Source organism: Rhinolophus sinicus, linkage group LG10, assembly GCF_036562045.2.
Source record: "Rhinolophus sinicus isolate RSC01 linkage group LG10, ASM3656204v1, whole genome shotgun sequence".
NCBI classification, from domain to species: domain Eukaryota; kingdom Metazoa; phylum Chordata; class Mammalia; order Chiroptera; family Rhinolophidae; genus Rhinolophus; species Rhinolophus sinicus.
Window position 1 is genome coordinate 31,908,696 of NC_133759.1, and position 22,515 is coordinate 31,931,210.

At 40.6% G+C, this 22,515-nt stretch overlaps 1 protein-coding gene across 6 annotated transcripts in view; it reads right to left on the bottom strand.

Annotated features, from left to right (window-relative positions):
• The window catches only part of CPNE4 (copine 4), a 402,708-nt gene that overhangs the window by 276,932 nt on the left and 103,261 nt on the right, over positions 1–22,515 (bottom strand). For all 6 annotated transcript variants that reach the window (XM_019725940.2, XM_019725942.2, XM_019725945.2 and 3 more), the window contains exon 2: positions 16,951–17,131. In XM_019725940.2, the coding sequence (XP_019581499.1) occupies positions 16,951–17,131 (181 nt within the window). The remainder of the gene's footprint in view (positions 1–16,950; positions 17,132–22,515) is intronic.

Below are 22,515 nucleotides of genomic sequence, written 5' to 3' on the forward strand. Positions count from 1 at the left end.
GTGAATGCAAACCACACAGAGTGTATCAGATTGTCTAAGTGACAAAAATATGATTAAATGAACTGAGTGCAGAACACTATAGGAGAGTATATGGGTAAGGGTGTATGTAACTAAGGCTGAAATAATCCTGAAACTAACATAAATCTATTCCATTAGCGAGTTATTTCTTAAGCTTCGCCATCACGCCCCAAGATGTCCTGATGTAAAAGAAGTCAGCTGTTTCATCTGACGTTACCATAGCCAGTCTCTTGTGGTACATTCATGGGGAAGAACTGGCACATAAGCAATCTAATTTAAACTCAAGACTGCATCAAGGCTATTCTCTATTCAAAGGATTAAACCCTCACAACTGGCCCCTTATCCCTCCTGGAACATTCCTTCCTCTCCCCACTGAGAGCTGTTGAACACCATCTGTGCTAATAAGGCTCTGTGACTTAAACCCATCGACCTCCTGGGATGACTGTGGATTCCCCTTCTCAAAAGGTCTTTAAAAATAAAAGAGATACTCTCTTCTGGGATCTAGCCCAAAAACAAAAAAATGATGGTCCTTTCATAAGGTCCTATCAAGAACCATTTATTGTCAGAATTATCAAGGTTTGGTAATTGGGAGGGGTTAGCCCCTCTTGTTGAAGTCATTGTTTTGCAAATAGCATAATTTCCCCATTTGAAACAATGCTATCCCCTACCTTGTCTACCTGGCAGAAGCATCACCTAAGATCTAGTTCAAGTAGCACCTTCTCTCCAAGACCTTCCCTGGCTCCTCTTCCCGATCTAGATTTGAATATACTTTTGTCTGACTCCTCCAAGCCTATAAAGAATATTTTGATTCACACATTTTTTTTTTTTTTGGTCCCCTGAGGAATATAAGTTTTATGAAGACAAGGACCATAACTCTCCATTCTCTTCTCGTGTCAAGGAGGGTGCATGGCAAATGGTAGGTATCCAATCGCCATTTGTTAAGTGAATGCCAGTGATGAGGTAATACTTATAAAATGGGACTTTTGGAAAATAACTCTCCCCAAAACACGATGAGGAGCTGGCTTAATAAATGGGACAGAAATTAAGCCATCAACCTCATCTTAAAAAAAAAAAAATGTTCTCCTTTCCAGATGTCTTGTGAAAACTCATGCCCTCTCTGATGGACTCAGAGTATTACTTAAGGAGTTTTCTATAGGAGAGATGAGCAGAGACTTGAACGCCTTCAAATGAGCTCCTGGGAATCTTCTTTCTAACTGATCAGAGAGACAGAGAAAGAGTAGATGGAAGACATGGGGTTAATTGAAAGAAGAAAAAATTAACTTACAGAATCTACATACAGTGAATATCATGAATATCATTCTTTGAATAATAATAAGATGAGAAATAAAAGGTTTGAAGTCGAGACTTGTTATGATTGCTATTTTGTTTAGTCAACAAGTTGGTCCATTATTAAAAAGATGTTTTTTAAATAGAACAGCGTAACTTCTGGGTCTCACTCTGAGCATGAGGAAAGCAGCCCCTGATGCCCGGGAGCTAGCTTGCTGTGCTGATTTGCTGCTGTCAGGTTGGCCTTGGTGTTCCTAGGAACTGGCTGGCCTGGCACATACAGCTAGGTTTCTGTGTTCTGCAGAACAGAAACATTTATATTAGAACACCAACATAGTGCACGGCCACTTTGTGCCCATGATGGAACAAGACAAAACCTAGACTTCTCCGCAATCGTGCTTGAACCAGACAAAAACATACACCCTGTCCAAACCACAAAAATGACCAAACATCTCCCATACTGCTTAAAATGAGGGACTGCTGCTTCTTTCCCCATTACAGCTTTAGTCTTAATCTGTTCTTCCCTCCTAGATAAGTTCTAATAAGGTACTCAATTATAGAATTGTTCTGGCTTCCTGAAGCCATCCAATCTGGAGTAAAGTCATCCTTCCTTAAATTCTCCTGAAAACACCTAACCAAAGCTTGAATTCCGTAAGTCCTTTCTTAAACTCTTACTAAGCTCTCTCACAGTTCCCCATGGAGAGTGTTCTCCCTTATGGCAACAAACAATAAACCCAATTTATTCAACTACAGGTGTCTTTCTGATGACTGGAGGGTATTCCCTGACATTATTTGTTCACTAAAGCATAAACTGACTTCTCCAGGATGCTGGAGTTGAACACTAAGATATTAAACTCTCCCGATTAAATTTTACAATGGTATCTATTATCATAATGTATTACTATTGTGTCCCACCTCAGTTAAATAGAATATTTCAGATATTCCTAGAGGAAATGATGATGGAATAAATTATTTTTAAGAAATGAGACAAAGAAAAGGAACAATTGGAGTTTCTATTTTCTTACAACTTTTATATAAGAGAGGGAAACAGCCTTCCATAACGTAGAGCTCTGTGGTGAGGTCATCAACTTCATTCCACGCAAGCAGTATATTTTTCTAAGATCCTCAGCTCATCAGTATAATTTCTACCAGTTCTCTTTGTACAGAGATTTCTCCATGGAGCTGTCACAATATTTTTCTTCCCACTAAGAATACTAGAGTGATTTCTCTTCCCGAGTTCTTTTTATGTTGTATAATGTGACAGGTTATTAAATCAATTTCTCTTCCTCTCTTTAAATAAAGCACAGCATCAAGTACAGTGATCGTTTAGAATGAAAGATGACGGCCTAGAGATGCTCGGATTCATCATTCTTCAGTTCTCACACGCACACAGCACAACCTACATCTCTCTCGTGCATGCTCTCGCTTTCTTGCAAACTGACGCACACTGTATACTAATAAATACATGTTAATAATCAGTTATGTTTTCATTATATTAGTATTTTATATCAGTCATATTATGTTATATTAATAATATCTATATTAATATAAAGACAGTTTTGGAAGGAAGACAGAAGTGTGATTAGAATTACTGAAGTGAGTTCATGTCATTCCAAACCATTACTCGTTCTGTGACTGGGGCAAGAAGGGATGACAAAGTTCCAGGGAGTCTGTATATTAAACTCTAAATACTCAAGATAGTTTCTAATGAATTGCCTCCTTCGATTCTCCCAGTTGTCTGGTGCGGACACATTGGTATGATCATTTCGGATAGGCAACTGGGTAATTTTCAAAGCTTAAAAAGTGTGTTCATCCGAATGGCTCAGCTGGTTGGAGCGCGGGCTCTCAACCACAAGGTTGCCAGTTCGATTCCTCGAGTCCCGCAAGGGATGGTGGGCTCTGCCCCCTGCAACTAAGATTGAACACAGCACCTTGAGCTGAGCTGCCACTGAGCTCCCAGATGGCTCAGTTGGTTGGAGCCTGTCCTCTCAACCACAAGGTTGCCGGTTTGATTCCCGCAAGGGATGGTGGGCTGTGCCCCCTGCAACTAGAAAACGGCAACTGGACCTGGAGCTGAGCTGCGCCCTCCACAACTAAGATCAAAAGGACAACAACTTGACTTGGAAAAAAAAAAAAAGGCCTGGAAGTACACACTGTTCCCCAATAAAATCCTGTTCCCCTTCCCCAATAAAATCTAAAAAAAAAAAAAAAAAAAGTGTGTTCATCCTTTGACCTAACACTTCCCCCGTGAAAACAATCATAAGTGTTCACAGAAGTATATTAATCATATCATTGATGGCTAGCAGTTACGTAATGCTAAGTGCTAGACTCTGTTGTGTGATAAATACTCAATACAGTATTGCAAGATGTATTTTAATTGTCCACACTATACATATGTTCTCATATATATATGGAGGTAAGAGACTCATGTAAGATCTTACAGCTGACAAATAATGGAGCTGGGATCCCCACATAGGTAGTCTGTACCTAGAATCACATGGTACCAGCACACCATACTGTCTCACCATCAGAAGCGCGTTCATTGTAAAATCACGGCTCCAACCTGCTCTTTCCCCAGTATTATCTATCATCATTCACCCAATTGCTCAGCCCTCTGGAATCGCTCTTGATTCCTCTCTTTTTCTCAGACTCTACATCCAATCCATCAGCAAACTGTACAGTCTACTTTTCAGATATGTCTCCTTTCAAACCACTTCTCCTCTTCTCCATGGCTACGACCTGATCCAAACTACCTCGCTCACGAGGACAAATGCAGTCGCCCCTGAGCTGTCTCTAGCATCTGCCCTTGTCTCTGTACACTGTCTGGCACAAGCAGTGTTATCTTTTAATATGCAACTCACTTCCCTGCTCTAAGCTTTCTAATGCCCACCCGCATCACATCTAGAATGAAATCCAGGATCCTTGCTACGGCCTGCAAGGCCCTGCACAACTGGCCCCTAGCTGCCTCCTCAACATCATGTCCTCTCACTCTTGCCTTCTAATCCCATTGCATTCCAGCCACCTTGCCTCCTATTCCTGAAATAAGCTAAAAAATGCCTGCCTCTGCTGGTACCTTCTGTTGGAACATTGTCCCTGTATCCAGATGGCGAACTCCCTCACCCATTCAGGTTTCTGTGCAAATATTGCTTCCTCAGAGAAGTCCTTCCTGACTACAGTTTTTAAACTAGTTCCCCTATCATTCTTCACACACTTCCTTGTGTCATTTTTCTTCATAGCACTTACCACTGCCTGAAAAAACAGTATGTATTTATTGTTTATTTTCTATTCTCCCCACTGGCACAAAAGTCGAGGCCATGTATTGTTCCCTGCTGTATTCCCAGCCCATGGAACAGTGCCTAGCATATAGTAGGAATTCAATAAATGTTCACTGAATTAATGAAAAACTGAACTGTTTACACGTGCACCATTAGTGGGCCGGTAGGTGAATCATGACTCACCCATAGGATGAACTGCTCTCTTGTCAGAAAATTATAGTGGAAAATATTTATTAGGATTGATAAATGTGGTTGGGCAAATCTCAAGGTAGCAGGTGGGGAATGGGCAAGAAACGGATCCAGCAGTAAAGAGATGAAGATGATTATGTTGGGGCTTGGTAGCACTGGTGTCTAAGAAAGGGGCAGAACTTGGCATAATGGGTCCTCAATGCCAATCTGTAAATTGGCAATGAAAATAACAGCCCTGACTCCAGGAGGTTGTTGTGATGAATCCATGAAAACGGTATGGAAGTGTATGCAGAGACTAGCTGCTCTTATTTCTTCTTCTTCTTTCCCTCCTCTTCCTCCTTCTTCGGTTCCTTTGTTGTATCTAGTGGTGGTAGCATATATGTATTATTCTTAAAACTGGTGTTTAAAACCAGGAGAGGGACTTCAATGTATATTTCCTTCCCATTGTACTTCTTCTGGCTATGCATTTCCTAAGTTTATCATTTAGAGTAGCAAGTTGTTCCCTTTACAAGTTCCATATTCGCATCTTTCAAGCTTCTAAGACAACACCCTAAATGGGAATTGGGCTTATAAATATTCCTACATTCCTCCTATCTAGTCACACCCTTTAAGGTGATCGTTGGATCATGTGATAATCAGATGAGGCTCCTTAGCTAACTACCATTTCCAAACATAATCCACGATTTACCATGAGGCAAACATTGGACCCTCTTCCTGTTAAGAAGCAGGGTTTATGTCCTCTGCCTGAGACTGCCACACATGGAAGGCCCCACGCAGATGCTCCAATTGGAGGTCCTACTCTGACATGAGAGTGAAAATACCTTTAGATGATTTGAAACCCCAGTCTTAAATCATCACCAGCCTTCCAGTCTTCCCAGCTGAGACCTTAGACATTGTAGAACAGGGATAAGCCATCCTCACTGTGCCCTATCTAAGGTACCGAGGGACAAAATCCATGAGCTTACTAAAATGGTTGTTTTAAGCTGATCAATTTTGGGACAACTGTTATGCAACAGTAACAAGCTGAGTGAAGCAAATCTCCTATAGGAGAAGGCTTAAATAGGTGCTTCCCCCACCCCACCCCCACACACAAATCCCAGGTTCTCAGAAGCTGTTTTGAAAAGGCTAGAATTCAAAGGGACAAGTGTGTGTGTGTGGGGTGGGGGGGGACGGGGGATGTAAAAAAAGTACCAAATTTTCTCACTTCAATACACAGTTCTAAAACTATAATCTTTCAACAAGAACTAGTCCTCACACTCAAGAAGAAAATATCTAAAACCAAATTCTCAGATGAGAGGAAGCTCTTGAAATAGCAAGTATTTGAAAACTGACTAGCCAACATAGGGTCTTGAACATTCCTGAACTTGAATCAAGATAAAATATTTAATTAGCCTATAAACTGACCCTGAGCACATCTGGAGTTTCCAGAAGGGAAGAATTTTCTTGTCACTTCTCTTTTAAGACTACCAAATATCAGGGGTGGATGTTGGCACAGAAGCAAAGATGGAAAGGTAAGGTTATCAACACGGCCTCTCTGATTCCGGTCCACAGATTGGAGAACAGGGGCAAGGGGAATGAAGTTGCTCCAAGTCGATTCATCTTCTTCAAAATGCAGAGAGTGCAGGGGATAAGGAGGCTGAGATAATTCCCTACCAGGGGACCCAAAACAGATCAATCAAAGTGGTTAATCAGAGACTTGGCAGAAATTTAGAGGCCTGTTAAATTTCCTCACTGAAAGTTCTCTTATTTTACACAGAGGAATGGGACCAAGAATAAGAGTGCTGGGCAACAGACTGGAAATTTGCCTCTGGCATTAAACACCTTAATCTGGTGACAACTTCTATATACTGAGTCCTAGGTGATGTGCTAACCACGTTAGCTTTGCACACATTACCTCCTTTAAACATAATACCACTTAATATTTATTAAGCACTCATTATGCCCCGGTGTACTATGCTAAGCAATTCTTAAGCTCGGTCTCATTTCATCCTTATAATAAACCCATGAATAGGTTTTCCTGTTGCATCTGTTTTACAGATGTTGAAAACTCAGGCCTAGAGAAGTTGAGGCATTTGCATAAGAAAAGATCACACAGATAATCCAAGTGGTCTGATTCCAGTCTATAGCATCAGCCTCTTTACTATCCTGCCAGCCAATCATTAATCCTGACAACCATTTAGACTTGAGGGAGTAGGAAAGGCTCAGAGATGGTAAGTGACTTTCCAGGGTCACACAGCTAACATGTGGTGGACCTATGCCTTGTTTCCAACTAACTTCAGATAGAGCCACCTGTTGTGACAGCTTCCTAAATTGTCAGGCAGTGATTTCAGGTTTAACTGAAGCTTGGCGAGTCACGCCACATGTAGTTCAGTTTGACTCTGAGCTAAACCAGTCCTGAGTTTATTTTTCTTCTCATGGTACTCTCTCTCGGAGTTTTCAAATTTTTTAGCAATGGAACTATATTTTCCCATTTTAAACTAAAATCTTACATAGGACCCCAATATACATAATAGCTAAAACTGATATTTTATTAGCATAAATTTATTGTATAAATTGAAATTTCTGTCATTTACTATAATGTCAAGCTATGGGAACATAATCTGAGAGTTAAGTGGTTTCCGATGTGTTGAAAGTATGTGTGTTCTTTTCTGTTATATATTTTGAATATTACAGTATATTTCAGGAAATGCTCTATATCTTGATTGGGATAGTGGTAACCCAAGTGTATACATATTTGTCAAAACTCATCAAACTTAACATCTAAAATGGATGCATTTTTATGCATCTTATATGCAAATTGCCTCATTTAAGTTGGTAAAAAGCAAAAAAGTTATATTTATATTTCAAACAAATGTTTTCAGTACTTCTAAATAAGTAGGCTCCTTCCAAAACACTATTTGAAGTCTTGAACGCAAACATATCAGTGACTCAGAATGGAGAAGTTGAGAACTGTTGTGTCCTAAGGTTCAAATTAAGACATTGAAGGACTTTAATCTCATTCCAGGAATTTCTATGGCTTATAAAACCCATCAAATCTCTGACAGCTAACAAGAAAAACTTGCTAGCATCTATACTCAGTTGCTTTTGAAAACAGGAGAAAACCAGGTGGAAGGAAGCTGGGTTTTCAGCAAATCATTCACTCTGTCTTCCATGTTGTCTCAGTGAGAGACCTAGGAGGGGAATAAACTCAGATGAAGCCTGGGGTGGAGGAGAGAAGAGGCAGTGAGGCCCCTGGTCTTTAAATACAGCTACAGGCTCTCTTTGCTCTCCCTGCCTCACTCTCCCCATAGGAAGAAGAAAGGGGGAGAGAAGAAAAGAGGAGTGTGAAGATGTTTAAAACCAAAAAGACGTCAGGAAGGAAAATTAAGGCTAAGAGAACCAGTTACAAACCACTCCACAGACCATCCCTGAGTGGTCCTTCAAGCATCATCTCAACTACTTACAACTGCCTTACATACGTTTACCCACAAACAACACATAGACAAAACCCTTTTAGATCAACGTCTTGCCTCAGGCACCCCAATCCTACTTCCATATGAAAGAGATAATAAGCCTAACAAGTGTAGAGAAATTCTTATCAGTTGAGTTCTTACTCTCCTGAATAAGAACAGGATGGTCCTCAAAAATCCAGTGTCTCAGGCGATGAGCATAGGGAAAATGGACCAGGGAAATGAAATCTCATTACTGAATTACAAGCATCCATTGTGCCAGGCACTCTGGTAGACACTGGGGATACAAAATCAATACAGTGGTCACAGCTTCAGCCTCCCAGAGTTCACGTCCCCAGAGACTTCCTACGTCCCTACTACTCTTCCTTTACTAGTCAAGGGGCTCTTTAAATTGCCTTAGTCCTCAGAAAATATGAGGACTGAACAGCACATGTTTATTTAGAAAACATTTCTCAAAAAAATGACACATGTTCAATAATCATAGCACTTACTGAGCATTAACTCTGTTGGACCAAGTACTGTTTTAATCGCTTTACAGGTATTAACTCATTGAACCCTCATAAGAGTCCTCATGAGGTAGGTACCATGAGTTAGATACCCATTTTACAGATGAGAAACCGAGGCACAGAAAGGTTTGGGTAATTTACACATTTAGCACAGCTGGGCTAGGACTTAAATCTAGGCAGTCTGGCTCCAGAGTCTGAGCTCTAAATCCCTGTGCCTGCACCACTGGAAACATTTAGGAGGTCAGGCTAAAACCATCATCAATTAGGTATGAGAAGGATGTTTCAAATACTGACTGAAACAAATTTAACTTCTATTAAAAAAAATAACTGCAAACAGTTTTAAATGAATTATTGACTTATCTGAGGACAGAAAAACATGTTTATTTTAAAGACTAATGGCAGTGGCATTTCATTGGGTTACTCTGCCTCCACAGAGGCCAGGATGAGGGAAGTGCACAGTCATGGCACTGGAGACACAAGGAACTGAGTTCAAATCTGAATACTACTTGTTACTAGTTTTGTGACCTTGGACTTGGAGTTTTCCTATGTGAGTATCAGCTTTCTCACCTGTAAAATGGGTAATCACACTCCCTATCTTCTAACACTGTCATGAGGATTATATGAACATACACGTACAGACTTAGCACAGGGCACACACCAGACACCCGGACACCGGTACTCAGTGTTCTCAGAGAAGGGCAGTGAAGGACAGTGGCAGCACAGCTTCTGTAGCCAAGACAGTTTGAGTTTAACTTGTCATCGCTCCTCCACTTACTACTTGTGTGGCCCTTGAGCAAATTACTTAACTCTACTGGTCCTCTACGTAAAATGTATACAGAACTCAATTTGTAGGCTTGTTCTGATCATTAAATAGGATGACACATATAAAGTGCTTAGGAGATTACACGATACATTATATAACTCCTCTCAACATAGTTAAGGTATCGTTATTAATGAACTACCCATTAATGAACTACTAATTAATGACAATTAGTAAAACAGATTAAGTGGACTGAAATGACCAAGATGATTTTCTGAAAGCGGTGATTATCAATAGTGAGTCCAGTGAAACATTAACACAGGCACCAGGAACTATGCTGAAAACACCTCTGAGATGCTGAAGGTGGTTCAAGCTAGAAGCTCTAAATCATAGATGCCTCCTCAAGCTCTCTCCCCAACCTTAATTCCATCTTTCAAATTCTCCTCATGGGACTTAAACTGCATTATAAAAACCTATGGCGACCAATGCTGAGTCTGAGTGCCCAGAGCGTGGTTTGCCAGTTCTTCAAACTAACGAGGCAGTGACACCCATGCCATGGTGATTTCCTCTCTACTGGAGGCCAGACATTATTCTTCCAGCTGACAAATCATCTTCAGGGCACACAAGAGAATTAACAGTCAACACAAGATTTCAGTTCAAATTGCTATTTCCTCTTCTGCAGCCTGAAATTTCTCATCTTGTGCAATTCTGCTCTCAGACATCATGACATCGACAATTTTGAGATGTCAGTGATAAGAAAGCCACTTAGTCACATATTATGCAACCTTGTCATCTTCCTCCCCTTCATCCAAGTTCATCACTTACAACCCACAGTCTCTGGTCACAGGGATGTGACCTCTGGCAGCAGGGAGGAAACACTTTTTCGTTCTAATATCTAATTTTGTTTTTTCCTCTGTTCAGGGCTTGGGGTAATATGTCTAATATCACCAAAATCAACTTTCTTTTCTTCTCTTTTTTAAGAAAAGAAATTATTCTTATTAAGGACGTGTTAAGGGGGCGGTAGAAGGCAACATCAAAGTTTTCCCAAATGAGAGTTTGATGTGAAACCACAGTGGAAACTTTGTGAACAACTGAAGAAAACTGTTGTTTTTTATCATCTGTCATGCTAGGTGTTAGCAAGTCAGCAAAGTGTGAACAGAAAATCTTTTGAGAAAGGAGTTTGTTTGTGAAATCCAGAGGGAATGCTTTAATTGACTTAACTTTCATTTTTCAGCTCCTGTCTGTGCCCAGCATTAAGAGGTTAACTATGTCTCAGAGACCGAGCCCAGGGGAGTACAGGAGTGTGGTCTACACTCCAACACCTCCAGGGGCCATTCCGGTAGGGAAAGTGACTAGTAGGGAGCCTGGGGACAAACTCATACTCTGGATGTGAGCAGCTGCTAACTCTCTCCAGCTCACTGTTATACAAGGAATAAAGGCTCCATATTGCCGGAGTTTCTGGTAATTCAAAAGAAACCAGAAACCTGGAGTCGTATAAAAAATCTCCTGATCTTTAACTTTTGTCAACCAGTACAAAACGTGTTTGAACCCCATGAAGGCTGAACAACATATGTCTGGAGATGAGATAGAGACCTCCAGCTTCAAGTTTGCAACCTCTGTTAAAATGAAGAGAACATAAGTTTTGGAATCAACCAGACTCCAACTCTACTATTTACTAGTTGTGTGACTTTGGGTATTGGATTAATTCTGCCCAGGCTTAGTCTCCTTACCTGGTTAGTCAAGACTATGTTGCAGGCTCATTGTGAGGATTAGAAAGAATATATGTAAAATGACTACTAATACATAGCTGGTATCAACACATATAGATGGCTACTTTAGCTTGTCATCACCTAAATGTTCATATTGCCTGGTCCATTTTCATAAAATTCTAGCACTTTGGAGCCAATGTAGACATGAATATCTCAGATACAGGTGAAATTACTAGTTTGGACTTCATTCTCCTGCCTCAATACACAAAAGGGTGATGGCTTACCACTGCCCCGAGCATGAAAGAGGCGTGTTCCATGGACCTCTCCCATAAGCCCTCTAGCCAAGAAGGGATTGGGGAAGACGTTCACAGCCCACGTATTTGGGAGTGGGTGAGCCATACTTCCCTTCTGTGCTGCTACCAAGGATGCTATCATAGAGCATGACAACCAAACCCTACATACACGTGGGTAGGTAGGGAGTGGGGAGAAAAGATGGAAAATAATACAGGGATAGGAGAGTGATTGATTTTTAGCCCCACCCCATATAGGTAGCCTAAGCACCCTTAAGGTGGTCTACCCACTGCACGTTCAAGGAAGGGAAGATATTTAAGTCATTTGAGCCCTCTTTCTTGAGGTCATGTGACCGTCTGAGCTTCCAGCCCTCTGTCTCCAAGATGGGGTGAGTTATTTTACTGTACTCTGTGGTCTTTAAGGACACAATCCATATCTTTTTCATACATGCTGGGGTTAATTTCAATGTCTGTACCCCTTATTCACGGGGCTGTTATGAGCAGCAAATGAAATAATGTAAGTAGATGGGTTTTGTAAATATAAAGTGTTATATGGATATATTATTACAAACAATAATAATCTGGCATTACAGTCCACTAATTGATATGTTAGATATAACCACACTAATTATTACTAACAATCATTATTATTATCAACAATCCACCAAAGCACCTGGCTCATCGTAATATGTTTTTATACGGAATTGATCCAAGGATAATTGGTCCTCAGATTTACTTAGAGTTTACTGTGGAGGACCTTAATAACTGTGTATTAAAATTAAATGGTAAAATATAGAATTAAAGGTGCTTGGAGCACCATTGTAGTAGTGTGGGAAATAATTTGGCTTTTTCCAGTGAGGACAGGTTCTCTGCCATTCATACGATCTCTGCCAAGGCCCACAGCATCAAGGGCTTAGCTCTGTTCATGGAGAACAGTCAGCATGACCAGAGAATGGAGCATATGCTTCAGGAAACTGAATGAAAGTCTTTAATTCACAGCGGGCGGCCCTTGCCTTTTGAATCCCTGAGAAGTGTTCATTTATCCTACCAGCATATAACGTTTCCTTTCCAGAAGTTAGTGAACACATCAATATTCACCAGAAGGCAGGAGGAAATCATTCTCACTCTTCACTGGAAGATGAAATGTGTTCTACGTTATCATTACACTGAATTGCACCATATACTATTGCCATGATATGGCCAGGAGTGAGTGCAGGGGGATTTACAAAAATAGTTATCATTATAATTTAGGGAAATTAAATGGTAGGTCTGAAATTCTCAGTTTGCAATGTATTTCCAAGCTACAAGTTTTCTCTTTCTTTCTTTCTGACAGTTACAATCATAGCCATTAAAGATTTACCGAAAGTTTCACCCACTAAATGCACCATCCCATCTCCATATTCTGGGAATAAACGGAAGCATCATCGTCTTCTCAGTCCTCTGACACAGATCCCAAATCCTGCTGGTCTACAAAGAGCAACAGTCTGTTGTGCATTTCAGAGCAATTGAGTTCCAATATTTTAAAGACATACAGATGTATCCTCATTGACTCTTAGGACTAGCAACAGCACAGAGGTCAAATTGTAGGTCTTTTTGAGTCTAAAAATCAGGACATTTATTATTATTATTTATTAAAGAAACCCCCTGCAGGGCTCCCAGATTTTATTTAATGTATTTTTAAAGGACGGAGCTCACAGTGGCCCATGCGGGGATCGAATGGGCAACCTTGGTGTTATTAGCACCACGTTCCAACCAACTGAGCTAACCGACCACCCCCAGGCTTACATTTTTATGATCCACTTTAGAAGTCAAATGTTCTGTTCCATTGCTAACACAGGCTACAGCCAATTAAACAAGCAAACAATACTCCTCCATATGGGAGGCCATCTGAAGTCAGTTCTAACTATTGCAGCAGTAATCTGAGCTGTAAATCAGGGCATAACAGGGTCCTTTCCCTGCTGGAAATTCCTTGCTGGAATTTCATTAGAAAAAGCACAGGCCAGAAAGCATAAGTAACAGAAAGAAAATGTCAATCTCTCGTTACAGCTCCCCCCAAAACACTTAAACTGTAAAATCAATAGCCCGCGGTAACATTTTTACAAACTCCCTTTCGTCTTCTCCCCACCACAGCCAACTTCTCTAGCACACCAAAGATACTCAGGATCTAATATTAAAGATGTCAGTTGTTCAGTTACACAAGCTTCTTTCAAGTGCACACATGTGGCTAGCGACTACCTCACTGGACAGAGCAGACAGAGAACTCTTCTTCCATCATTGCAGGGAGTTCTATTGAACAATGTTCATCTAGACAGAGCCTCTTTTGCCAAATTTTAAAATTCTCTATGAAAGATAAGCTCACTTTGCTTTTCACTCTCTCTTCCTGACCCCCCCCCCAACAATCTCTTTATTATGCAAATCAGTTTGGCCTCTAGATTTGTTCTTTTTCTCTTTCCTTAGTCAACTACCAGATTCCCCATAACTAAGACAACCAAGGAACTGACACAGCCAGCATGAATTCTCTTGTTCAAGGCTTTCTCTCCATTCTGCAATTCTATACATACAAATATCTCTGTAAATCCACACATTTTCTAGGGGTTAGATACAGGAAACTTCGCCAATCAATAAATCTTGTCCCAGTGGACTGTCCACATTTGCTAGCCTTCACCAAACACAACTAGTAGTACTTACAAGGTTCAGTAGACTGCCAGGGGCTTCTAACTTGTAATATAGGATTACTTGCTGAATTTGTAGTGAAAAGTAGGTGTCAGCACTAAATAAATACACAGTACATGAGAGGATGAATGATTTTCCAAGTTACTATGAATTGTCAGGAGGTTTATGTGCCCATCACGTACCTCTTTGCTGTCATACTCGCATGCATTCTATACTCTTTCCCTGCAAACCTTGCCAACTAGCTTGCATCAAGGTTTGGTCAATGGAAAGCACTGACGGGAGACCAGAGAGCAAGAGGAAGAGAGATGCTGGGGTATTTTTATCTCCCATTCAGGCATTTCCAGCCCTACCTGCAGCTCCGCTATCTTTCTGGCTCCCACCAGATAGGCCTTCCTTCCATGAATCTAGCTTCTACTAAGTGGCCTAGCTCTTTGGCTGTGGCATCACTATCTCCTTTTGTCCCTCTCATCTGGTAAGTGTTTAACTGGTTCTGGAGGGGGAGTAAGGGAGGTGAGAAGAAGCCCTGATTTGAAATGTTTGGGAATACCTGTGGTGTAAGTACTCACACTCAGAATTGCAAAATGTCTGAATAGGTCACAGTCTATTCCAGCAAAGCCCATACAAGCTGGCTTCAGCACACTACTACTCGCCCAACGCAAAGTGGCAGTTAAGTAACGGTTCCCTCACAGTCCCTCTGAGTTTCTTAGTATCTCCAACTTCTTTGTTATTAGTTACTTCTTGAATTAAATCCTTTCTCTTAGCTACCTGGCCTGGGCTGTTTTCCCGGCTGTATCCTGAATGTATACTGCCAAGAATGTAAAATCTATCAGAGAAGAGTTTCTCAAAGTGCTGGCATAAAAACCAGCCATATCACTAAGCATGCTGGAAGTTCAACTGATATTATTGTTCTTAAAGAGAAAGACTTTCTACATGAAAGAAGCAGTGAATCAATTTACACTGTGGCACAAGTTTCTTATCTCACTGGGTACTGGTAACAAAACATTTGTGGACTGGTAGCTTTGTGAAGATCATACTTTGAGCAACACTGTAGTAGAAACTTCGGAAAAGCAATTTGGCAATATGTATCAAAAGCCCCACAAGTGTCCTATCCTGTGTCCCACTAGCTCCACTTTAACAGAATGTCTCCTAGGAACTCATCCCAAAAGAAGAGAAAGGCCTTATGCACAAAGATGTTCATTACAGCATTATTTAAAATAGGGTATTTTTTGAAGCAACTTCAAAGTGAAAAAATAGAAAAACAATGAAATAAATCCATTTGATGGAATATTATGCAATTTTTAAAATTATAATTATGCATATTATAGCACTATGGGAAAAGCATATACTACTAGGTCATAAAATCAGAAAAGAAAATTTTACATGTGTGATAAGAATCATATAATATAAATGCCAGACGGACAAGACTGAAAAGAAATTATCAAGTGTCATAACTGAATTATATAAAGAGGGTATTAGGAAATGAATTTGTTTCTTCTAATTTTCAGAGTAGCTTTTTTCTAACATAGGTATTCCACTTAATTTTGTTAAACTAACTAAATAACTAAATAAATAAATAGATAAATAAAATCCACTACCATAGTCAATGAGAATATTTAGAAGGGGAAAAAAAGGGCATTATACATTAAAGATACCTGCAAATGCTGTTTTATGTTTATAATATGAGCCTGAAGTTAAATTAGGATCCGTGACCTTTCCATCTGTCACTCATTCCCCCCCTGCACGGTGCCTGTTCACCTGAACACATTTGCCCACCAGGCCCTATGGAACCTCCCTTTCAGAGAAGTGGCTTTGATCACATATGTACAGATAAGCAAATGCGCCGCCTCCAGGGTCTTTTGAGCTGTCTTTCTCCTGCAGAGTGGAAGACTCTGACCCCTACAAGAGCACCTTCCAACTGTTTGCAAACAGGTGGGAGACGTACTGAAAGCTTGAAGAGTTTGTCCTCAGGGATCCAAAGCAGGTAATTGTCTACTCTACTCAGCACAGCTTCAAACCCAGTATCCAAAGTCCACCCACTACCTGGTCCCCTTAGGGACAATTAATTGCTTACTCTGCTGTACCCCATTCCTTCCTCTCCCCCCATTCACCTCCGACCAGATCTTTAGAAGCATAGCTTACTTAGACCAGGAAGCTCGAAGTGAAAAAGAGAAAAACAAAAGAACTTGAAAACCAGTCCTCATCCAATTTGTTTCAACTTGTAAATAAACAAACCCCAGCTGCAGAGTGCAACCTGCAATACTGCCACACAGCCATTGGGCTTCACAGCTGCCCACCATAAGTATAAATATTATAGCATTGAAGAGCTCAGGCTCGGGAGCTCCGCTGGCTAGGTGGATGCCAATATTAGATTTTCCACTTACCATCTGAATGATCTTGGGCAAATCCTTAACCGATCAGCCTTTGTTTCCTCATAGGAGTGTTGTGAAGACTAAATTAGTTATTTGACATAAAGTCCTTAGAACAGTGCCTGGCACTTGATAACCACCCAATAAAATAAATGTGGTGTGATGTGGTCCCTGATAAGGCAGCCTCTCTGCACTCCCCAGGGACCATGATGTCCACAATGAGCACACAGACTAAGGGTACATGTCAAAATACCCACAGCACTAAAACAACCACATCGAAACATCATGATATAAGCAGAATCGCAATCATATTCATTTCTAGAATTTTCCATCTCATCAAAATAAACCACCGAAAGATGGGAAATGCCAAAACCTTTTTGAACCAACCCTCCAGCCGTGCTTCTGTCCATGTGTTTAGACAGGCTTACCTCGAACCACTGCCCGTGGGACTGCATCTTGAGGATGACACAGGGGTCTGGTTTGGAAAGGGCATCTCTGTCCGAAATGCCTTTGCAGGCCACACGCAGCTCAACTTTGGTCAGGCAGGGGCTGTTAAAGATTCCCAGTGTATTGGCAGCAGACTCATAAATGTTGCTCATCTTCTTCATTCTGTTTCAGGCAAGAAAAAGAGGAAAAAAGACATGTCAATCACTGCAATATTTGTCAAAGAAGAAAGCTTCCCCATCACCCTTCAGGAAATTGTTCAACACACCATTTCAAATATTGAATGTATTTACTCTCACTTTCCACCCCAGTGGCACAGTTCCAGTGAAATAAACAAATAAACAAAAACCCCCAAAAACCAAAAAACAAAACAAAAAAATCCCTACAGGTGTTGGTGCATTTGGCTAAGAACACTGTTTTCCTATATGATTTGCATACATTTGCATAGTAAAATTTTTAGTCTGTGAAATAAAATTAATGAATCAGTGCAATAGACTGCAAACTATAATCTAGTTCTATATTAAGGGCATAGACTGTGTGAAATTTTACAGGTTTGTTGGTTAATCAATTTGATCACATTCCAAGTTTTTAAGACCCCTTAAAAAACCCAGCTCCCCTTTTCCTTCTACGGGATGGCACAGAGATAGATGTATGTTGCCCCACCTGAAGAAACAGTCCGAATTTCCTTTCCCTAAACCCTGGCCCATCTTCTCAAGACACCTTCAGGAAACCAGCTCCAAGACAGAGGTCCAGAATCTGATTTCCTGCCCAGTTCCTAAGTTCATTCTCACCTTTCCTTTCTCCACTCCTCCTGCAACATCAGGATTCAGAATCAAAATGGGGAAAGCAAGGGGCAGACTGACTGTGTGAGAGGAAAAGCACAAAGCCTATGATTCTGGACTCATGGGAACTGCAGCCACAAATAGGCACCACAGGCCCCTTTCCATCTCCAAATGATAACCTTTCAATAACACTTTGCATCAGAAGGTCCAGGGCTACAGGGATCCCCCAGAGGCCACCTTCTCTGAGGAGGACTGGACCTGTACAGACACTGGAAGTTTCTCTCAGGAGCAAAATTCAATATCTTTCTCATGAATTGTTTCCTTATAGATTCCTTAAGAACAACGGCAATGGCTTCCTCCACCTCACGTGACATTGGCCCCCTGTAGTGGAATCTCTTCATCTATAACACGAGAATAATCTCTCTCTCTTCCTTCCCTTCCTCCACAAATATTCTGTGAGTTTCCTCTTGATAACGGGCACCATACTAGGTTTGAGTATACCTCACCACCTCTTTCACAGGGTGATGACATCTCTGAGGCCTCTCTCTTTCTCTCTCTCTCACTCGCTCTCGCTCTCGCTCTCTCCAAACTTAGCTTCTAGTTCCATGCCAAAGAACTTTTCCACTCTGACAATGCCCCTCTTTCATGGCTGATGTCACTGGAATTTGTTCTCCCAATGCCCTATCACAACACTCTCTACGTTGCTCCCCATTTTTCTCCTTTCTTTCTTTCCTTTCCTCTTCCCCTCCCTCCCTCCCTTGTTCTCGTCCTTCCTTCCTTCTTTCTTTCTTATATTTCTTTCACATTCTAACACTCTAGTATCCTATTTATCTAATTATTGTGAACATATATTCTTGCCTATGTATGCTGAAGGGAAATTGCACTGAATGCCAAAAAGTTATGTCCTATAACAAGAGTGGACAAACTACGGTTTGTGTGCCAAATCTAGCTCATCGCCTGTTTTGATAAATAAAGTTTCACTGAAACTCAGGAATGCTCACTTATTTACATATTGTGTATGGTTGCTTTCACTCCAGTTGCAGAGTTAAGTAGTTGCAACAGAGACTGCATGGATTGCATAGCCTGAAATATTTACTATATGGCTCTCTTCAGAAAAGGTTTTCCAAACTCTGTTCTAAAATATCAAGATAGGGAAAGTTGTGGTTGGAGAGGAGTTGGCATTCTGTTTTGTATGTTTCTTTGTTTAGTATGTGTTGGGGGATTCATTTAAGGATAAGAATTGCTGTATTTTTAACCATACTAAACATTAATAGGGACTTTGGGACACTTGCTTTTTTTTACATATGGGAAGCATCAAGCTCAGAGAGGACTGGAACCTTACCCATGTCACACAATTATTCCAATGGCAAAGCTGGGGCTGGAATGCCAGTTTTCTATCTTTTAGCCCAATGTTATTTTTACCATATGTAAAACCTTTAGCTGGATAAGTATTTGAATCTACCAAGGAACAGTGGATATGACAATATCCTTGATTTATTTCAACCTCCGTACAGAATCATATTTTCCTTCTATTTCTAAATCCATTGTATTCATACACAGAAAATACACAAATCCTAAATGCACAGCTTAATCAATTATTGTTCCTATATTTTATGGGTTGAGAGCAGACCAATTATCAGGGCAACGTAGACGACAGAACATACATGAAATGCAAGTTAGAAAAAAAGTGAATGGAGAGAGAGCGAATAGACTAATGGGAAGATGGCTTATGTGGGAAATGTGAGGTGAACTCTTTATCAACTTTTTGACAAAGACACTTTATCCTTCAATCAATGTTTTCCTGAATTCTGCTTTTTCCAATGCATGAATTGGCTCCTTGCAATCCACGTTGCCCTTCTGCACTTCTGAGGGGCCTTCCCTATCTCTGGGGGACATCTCTAACGCCTAGTCTCAACTGTGAGGTGTAATGAAAAAAAGACGCAAGGAGACACACAGTTCTTTCCAAGTTTAAAGCCTGGCTCCTCTACTCACTAACCATGTAACCCTGAGCAGGGTACTTAATCTCTCTCATAGTAAGGCTTTCCTTGAGGAGGTGCTATGAAGCACCAATGAAACCTATGTAAAGCGGTTAACACAATGTCAGGCATGTACTAGATGCTCCAAACCTGGAACTACTGTTACTACAATCTGACTGCTTTTAGGATTAAATCATTCATTCTCCCACTCCCAACTGGAACTCTTAGACTTCCCACTATTATTATCAAGATCAAAGCTCTACTAGACCCCTTCAATTCATTCTGTCTTTGCAGCCCACACAGTCTGAGCGTACCACCCTCCACCGAAGCGCACACAGACACCCCGCAAATCAGTAGTCTGTCTAAGTATTCACACACATTAGCTGATACCTCTGCCAGGTTCAGAAAGCAGATAGTAAAACAAAAGTGACAATCTAATCACATATGCCAAAAGCTGCCCAAAATAATTTAAAATTATTAGGAAGGCTTCTTGAAATATGGGTTTCCATGCATACTCATTAATGATATATCCTATATTATGAGTGTACTGAGTTATTTATTAGCTGTCAGTAAATTTAAATAGTTTATCAACAAACAAATGAACTGGGGGCATTATTTACATAAGCTAGTGAAGTCAAATATTCAGAGACTTTTTTTTAACCAATGGAGCATATGATCCAGAAATTTTATGGATCATTCCTTTAGGCAATGGAAACACTTGGAGGATTTAGAGCTGGGGAAATGAACATGATCGAATGATCATTTGATAAAGATCAATCTGGTACCAATATGATAGTTGGGCTAGAGGAGAGAAAAAAGTTTGTGACTGTCTAAGGCTGTTATGCTAGTCATTATCTATTCCTCATTTCCCATTGATTTTTCTCCCTTCTCCTGCTCAGAAACCGAAGAGACTGACTTTCATTGACTGCCAGCTCATTGTTGACTAGTATCCTGTTGCTATGGTCTACATGTTTGTGTCTGAATGTATATATACCAGGGGTACCAAAACAATGGACACATTTTAAGAAAGGAAAACTATATTAAAACTGTATTAAAATTGTAATACTCAATATATACCAATAACAAAAGATGAATACAAGTCACGTTTGACTTCTGCAATTACAAGAGGTGCTCAAAGTGGTTACCATCAGTGTCTAGATACTTCTGATTATGGCAAACTACTGCTTGAGCAACATTGACCAAAGTGTCCACTTGTATACATTTTTTGGGTATATATACGCATAGGTATATATATATACAAACTCTTTTAGGTCAGGGACTTTATTGCATCCCCACTAGTATTCAACTTGATAATATTTGCAGACTGATGATGAAACCAACATAAACCCTCACTTCTGGGGGGTATGGTACAACAAAGAAATGTGGGGCTACTAAAGATAAAACTTCCAACTTTTCACAATTATATTATACCTAGGTCCTGGCTTACCTCCCTGTCCATGCACAAATAAAATCTCTGATTAGATGTGTTGGAGTTCATGAGTTCCTCTGGCTGCCCGGAGGTAATAGCAGCCCTGACCTTGACTTTGGAGGTAGTACATAGGCCAGTAAAGTCAAATCGTTTGGCCTTGGCCTGGCAGAAGCTCACTGCTGAAAGGTGATCACAAAATAGGGCTCCGTCAATGAGTGATGAGCTACCTCCAGCCCCAGATAAGTGGAGTAAACAAGTAATTTCACACTCTGTTAGAGAACAGGATTAAAATATGGCCAGATTATCAATACATTTTCCAAGGCCTATTTAAATCCTCTTCAGTGCCTTTCATAAAATATCCTGGTTTTACAGAGACTAATGTCTGTTGAGAATTATTTTGATGAAAGCTGACTTTTGGCCAATTTTAGAAGCGAATTATAATTGTCCTTTCACTCAGATAATTTAAGTTATTTAAAAAAATAAAAATAAAAAAGCCACTTCAGCATATCCGCACTCTCTAACAGGACAAACCGATCCTGAAACTTAATTAGTTTCTGAAGGAGTTGCAAACAACGGCAAGACAATAGAGAGCTCAAGAGGGAAGCGAATCAGCTTGAGTTCACAGGGGAACCAGCTGAGCAGAGCTTGTCTGAAAACTGTGTTAAGAATAAGTGCACAATCACTGTTCTACTCGCTTTGGCATTATTTGCCCTTTTTAAATGTCGAAGTACATCCAAGGAAGCCTGGTACGCTGGATGTCTCTATCATACATTTCCGTCTCAAGAAATATGTATGGGGTATGTGTTGTGTGCCTGGTGCTGTGCTGGAGGCTGCAGGCACTGAGCATCCTGCAATTTCAGCTCAAGATAACCAGTTGTTATTTCACTGGGACTTGTCAGTGTATTTCATAGTCAACACTCCTCGCTCTACTTTTAGATCAAGGGTAAATCTCTAAGGTGGCAAGAGCTGTGCTAGACACTGTACAGGATGGTGACGTGAATGAGACAGTACGTCTGCCTAAAGGTTCACACTCTGGAGCAGTGCTTTGCAGACTGGAACATGATCGTGAGTCACCTGGGGGAGCTTGTTAAAAAGTCGTTTCTGTTTCAATCGTCTGGGGTGGGGCCTGAGATTCTGCCCCTGGGTGTCACTGATCCTACTGGCCTGTGGACCACATTTAGAGTAGCCAGGTTGTTGCGTATAAACCCAGCACCTATAAAATAAGGCAAACTGTTCCCGAGGTTGTTATGTTAAGATCAGACACTGACATGTGAGATACAGAATGATACAGAGAATAAGAATATGGATCTAGCATCACAATATTTGAGGCTACCGCAAGCACTGCGACTTACTTGTTGTGTG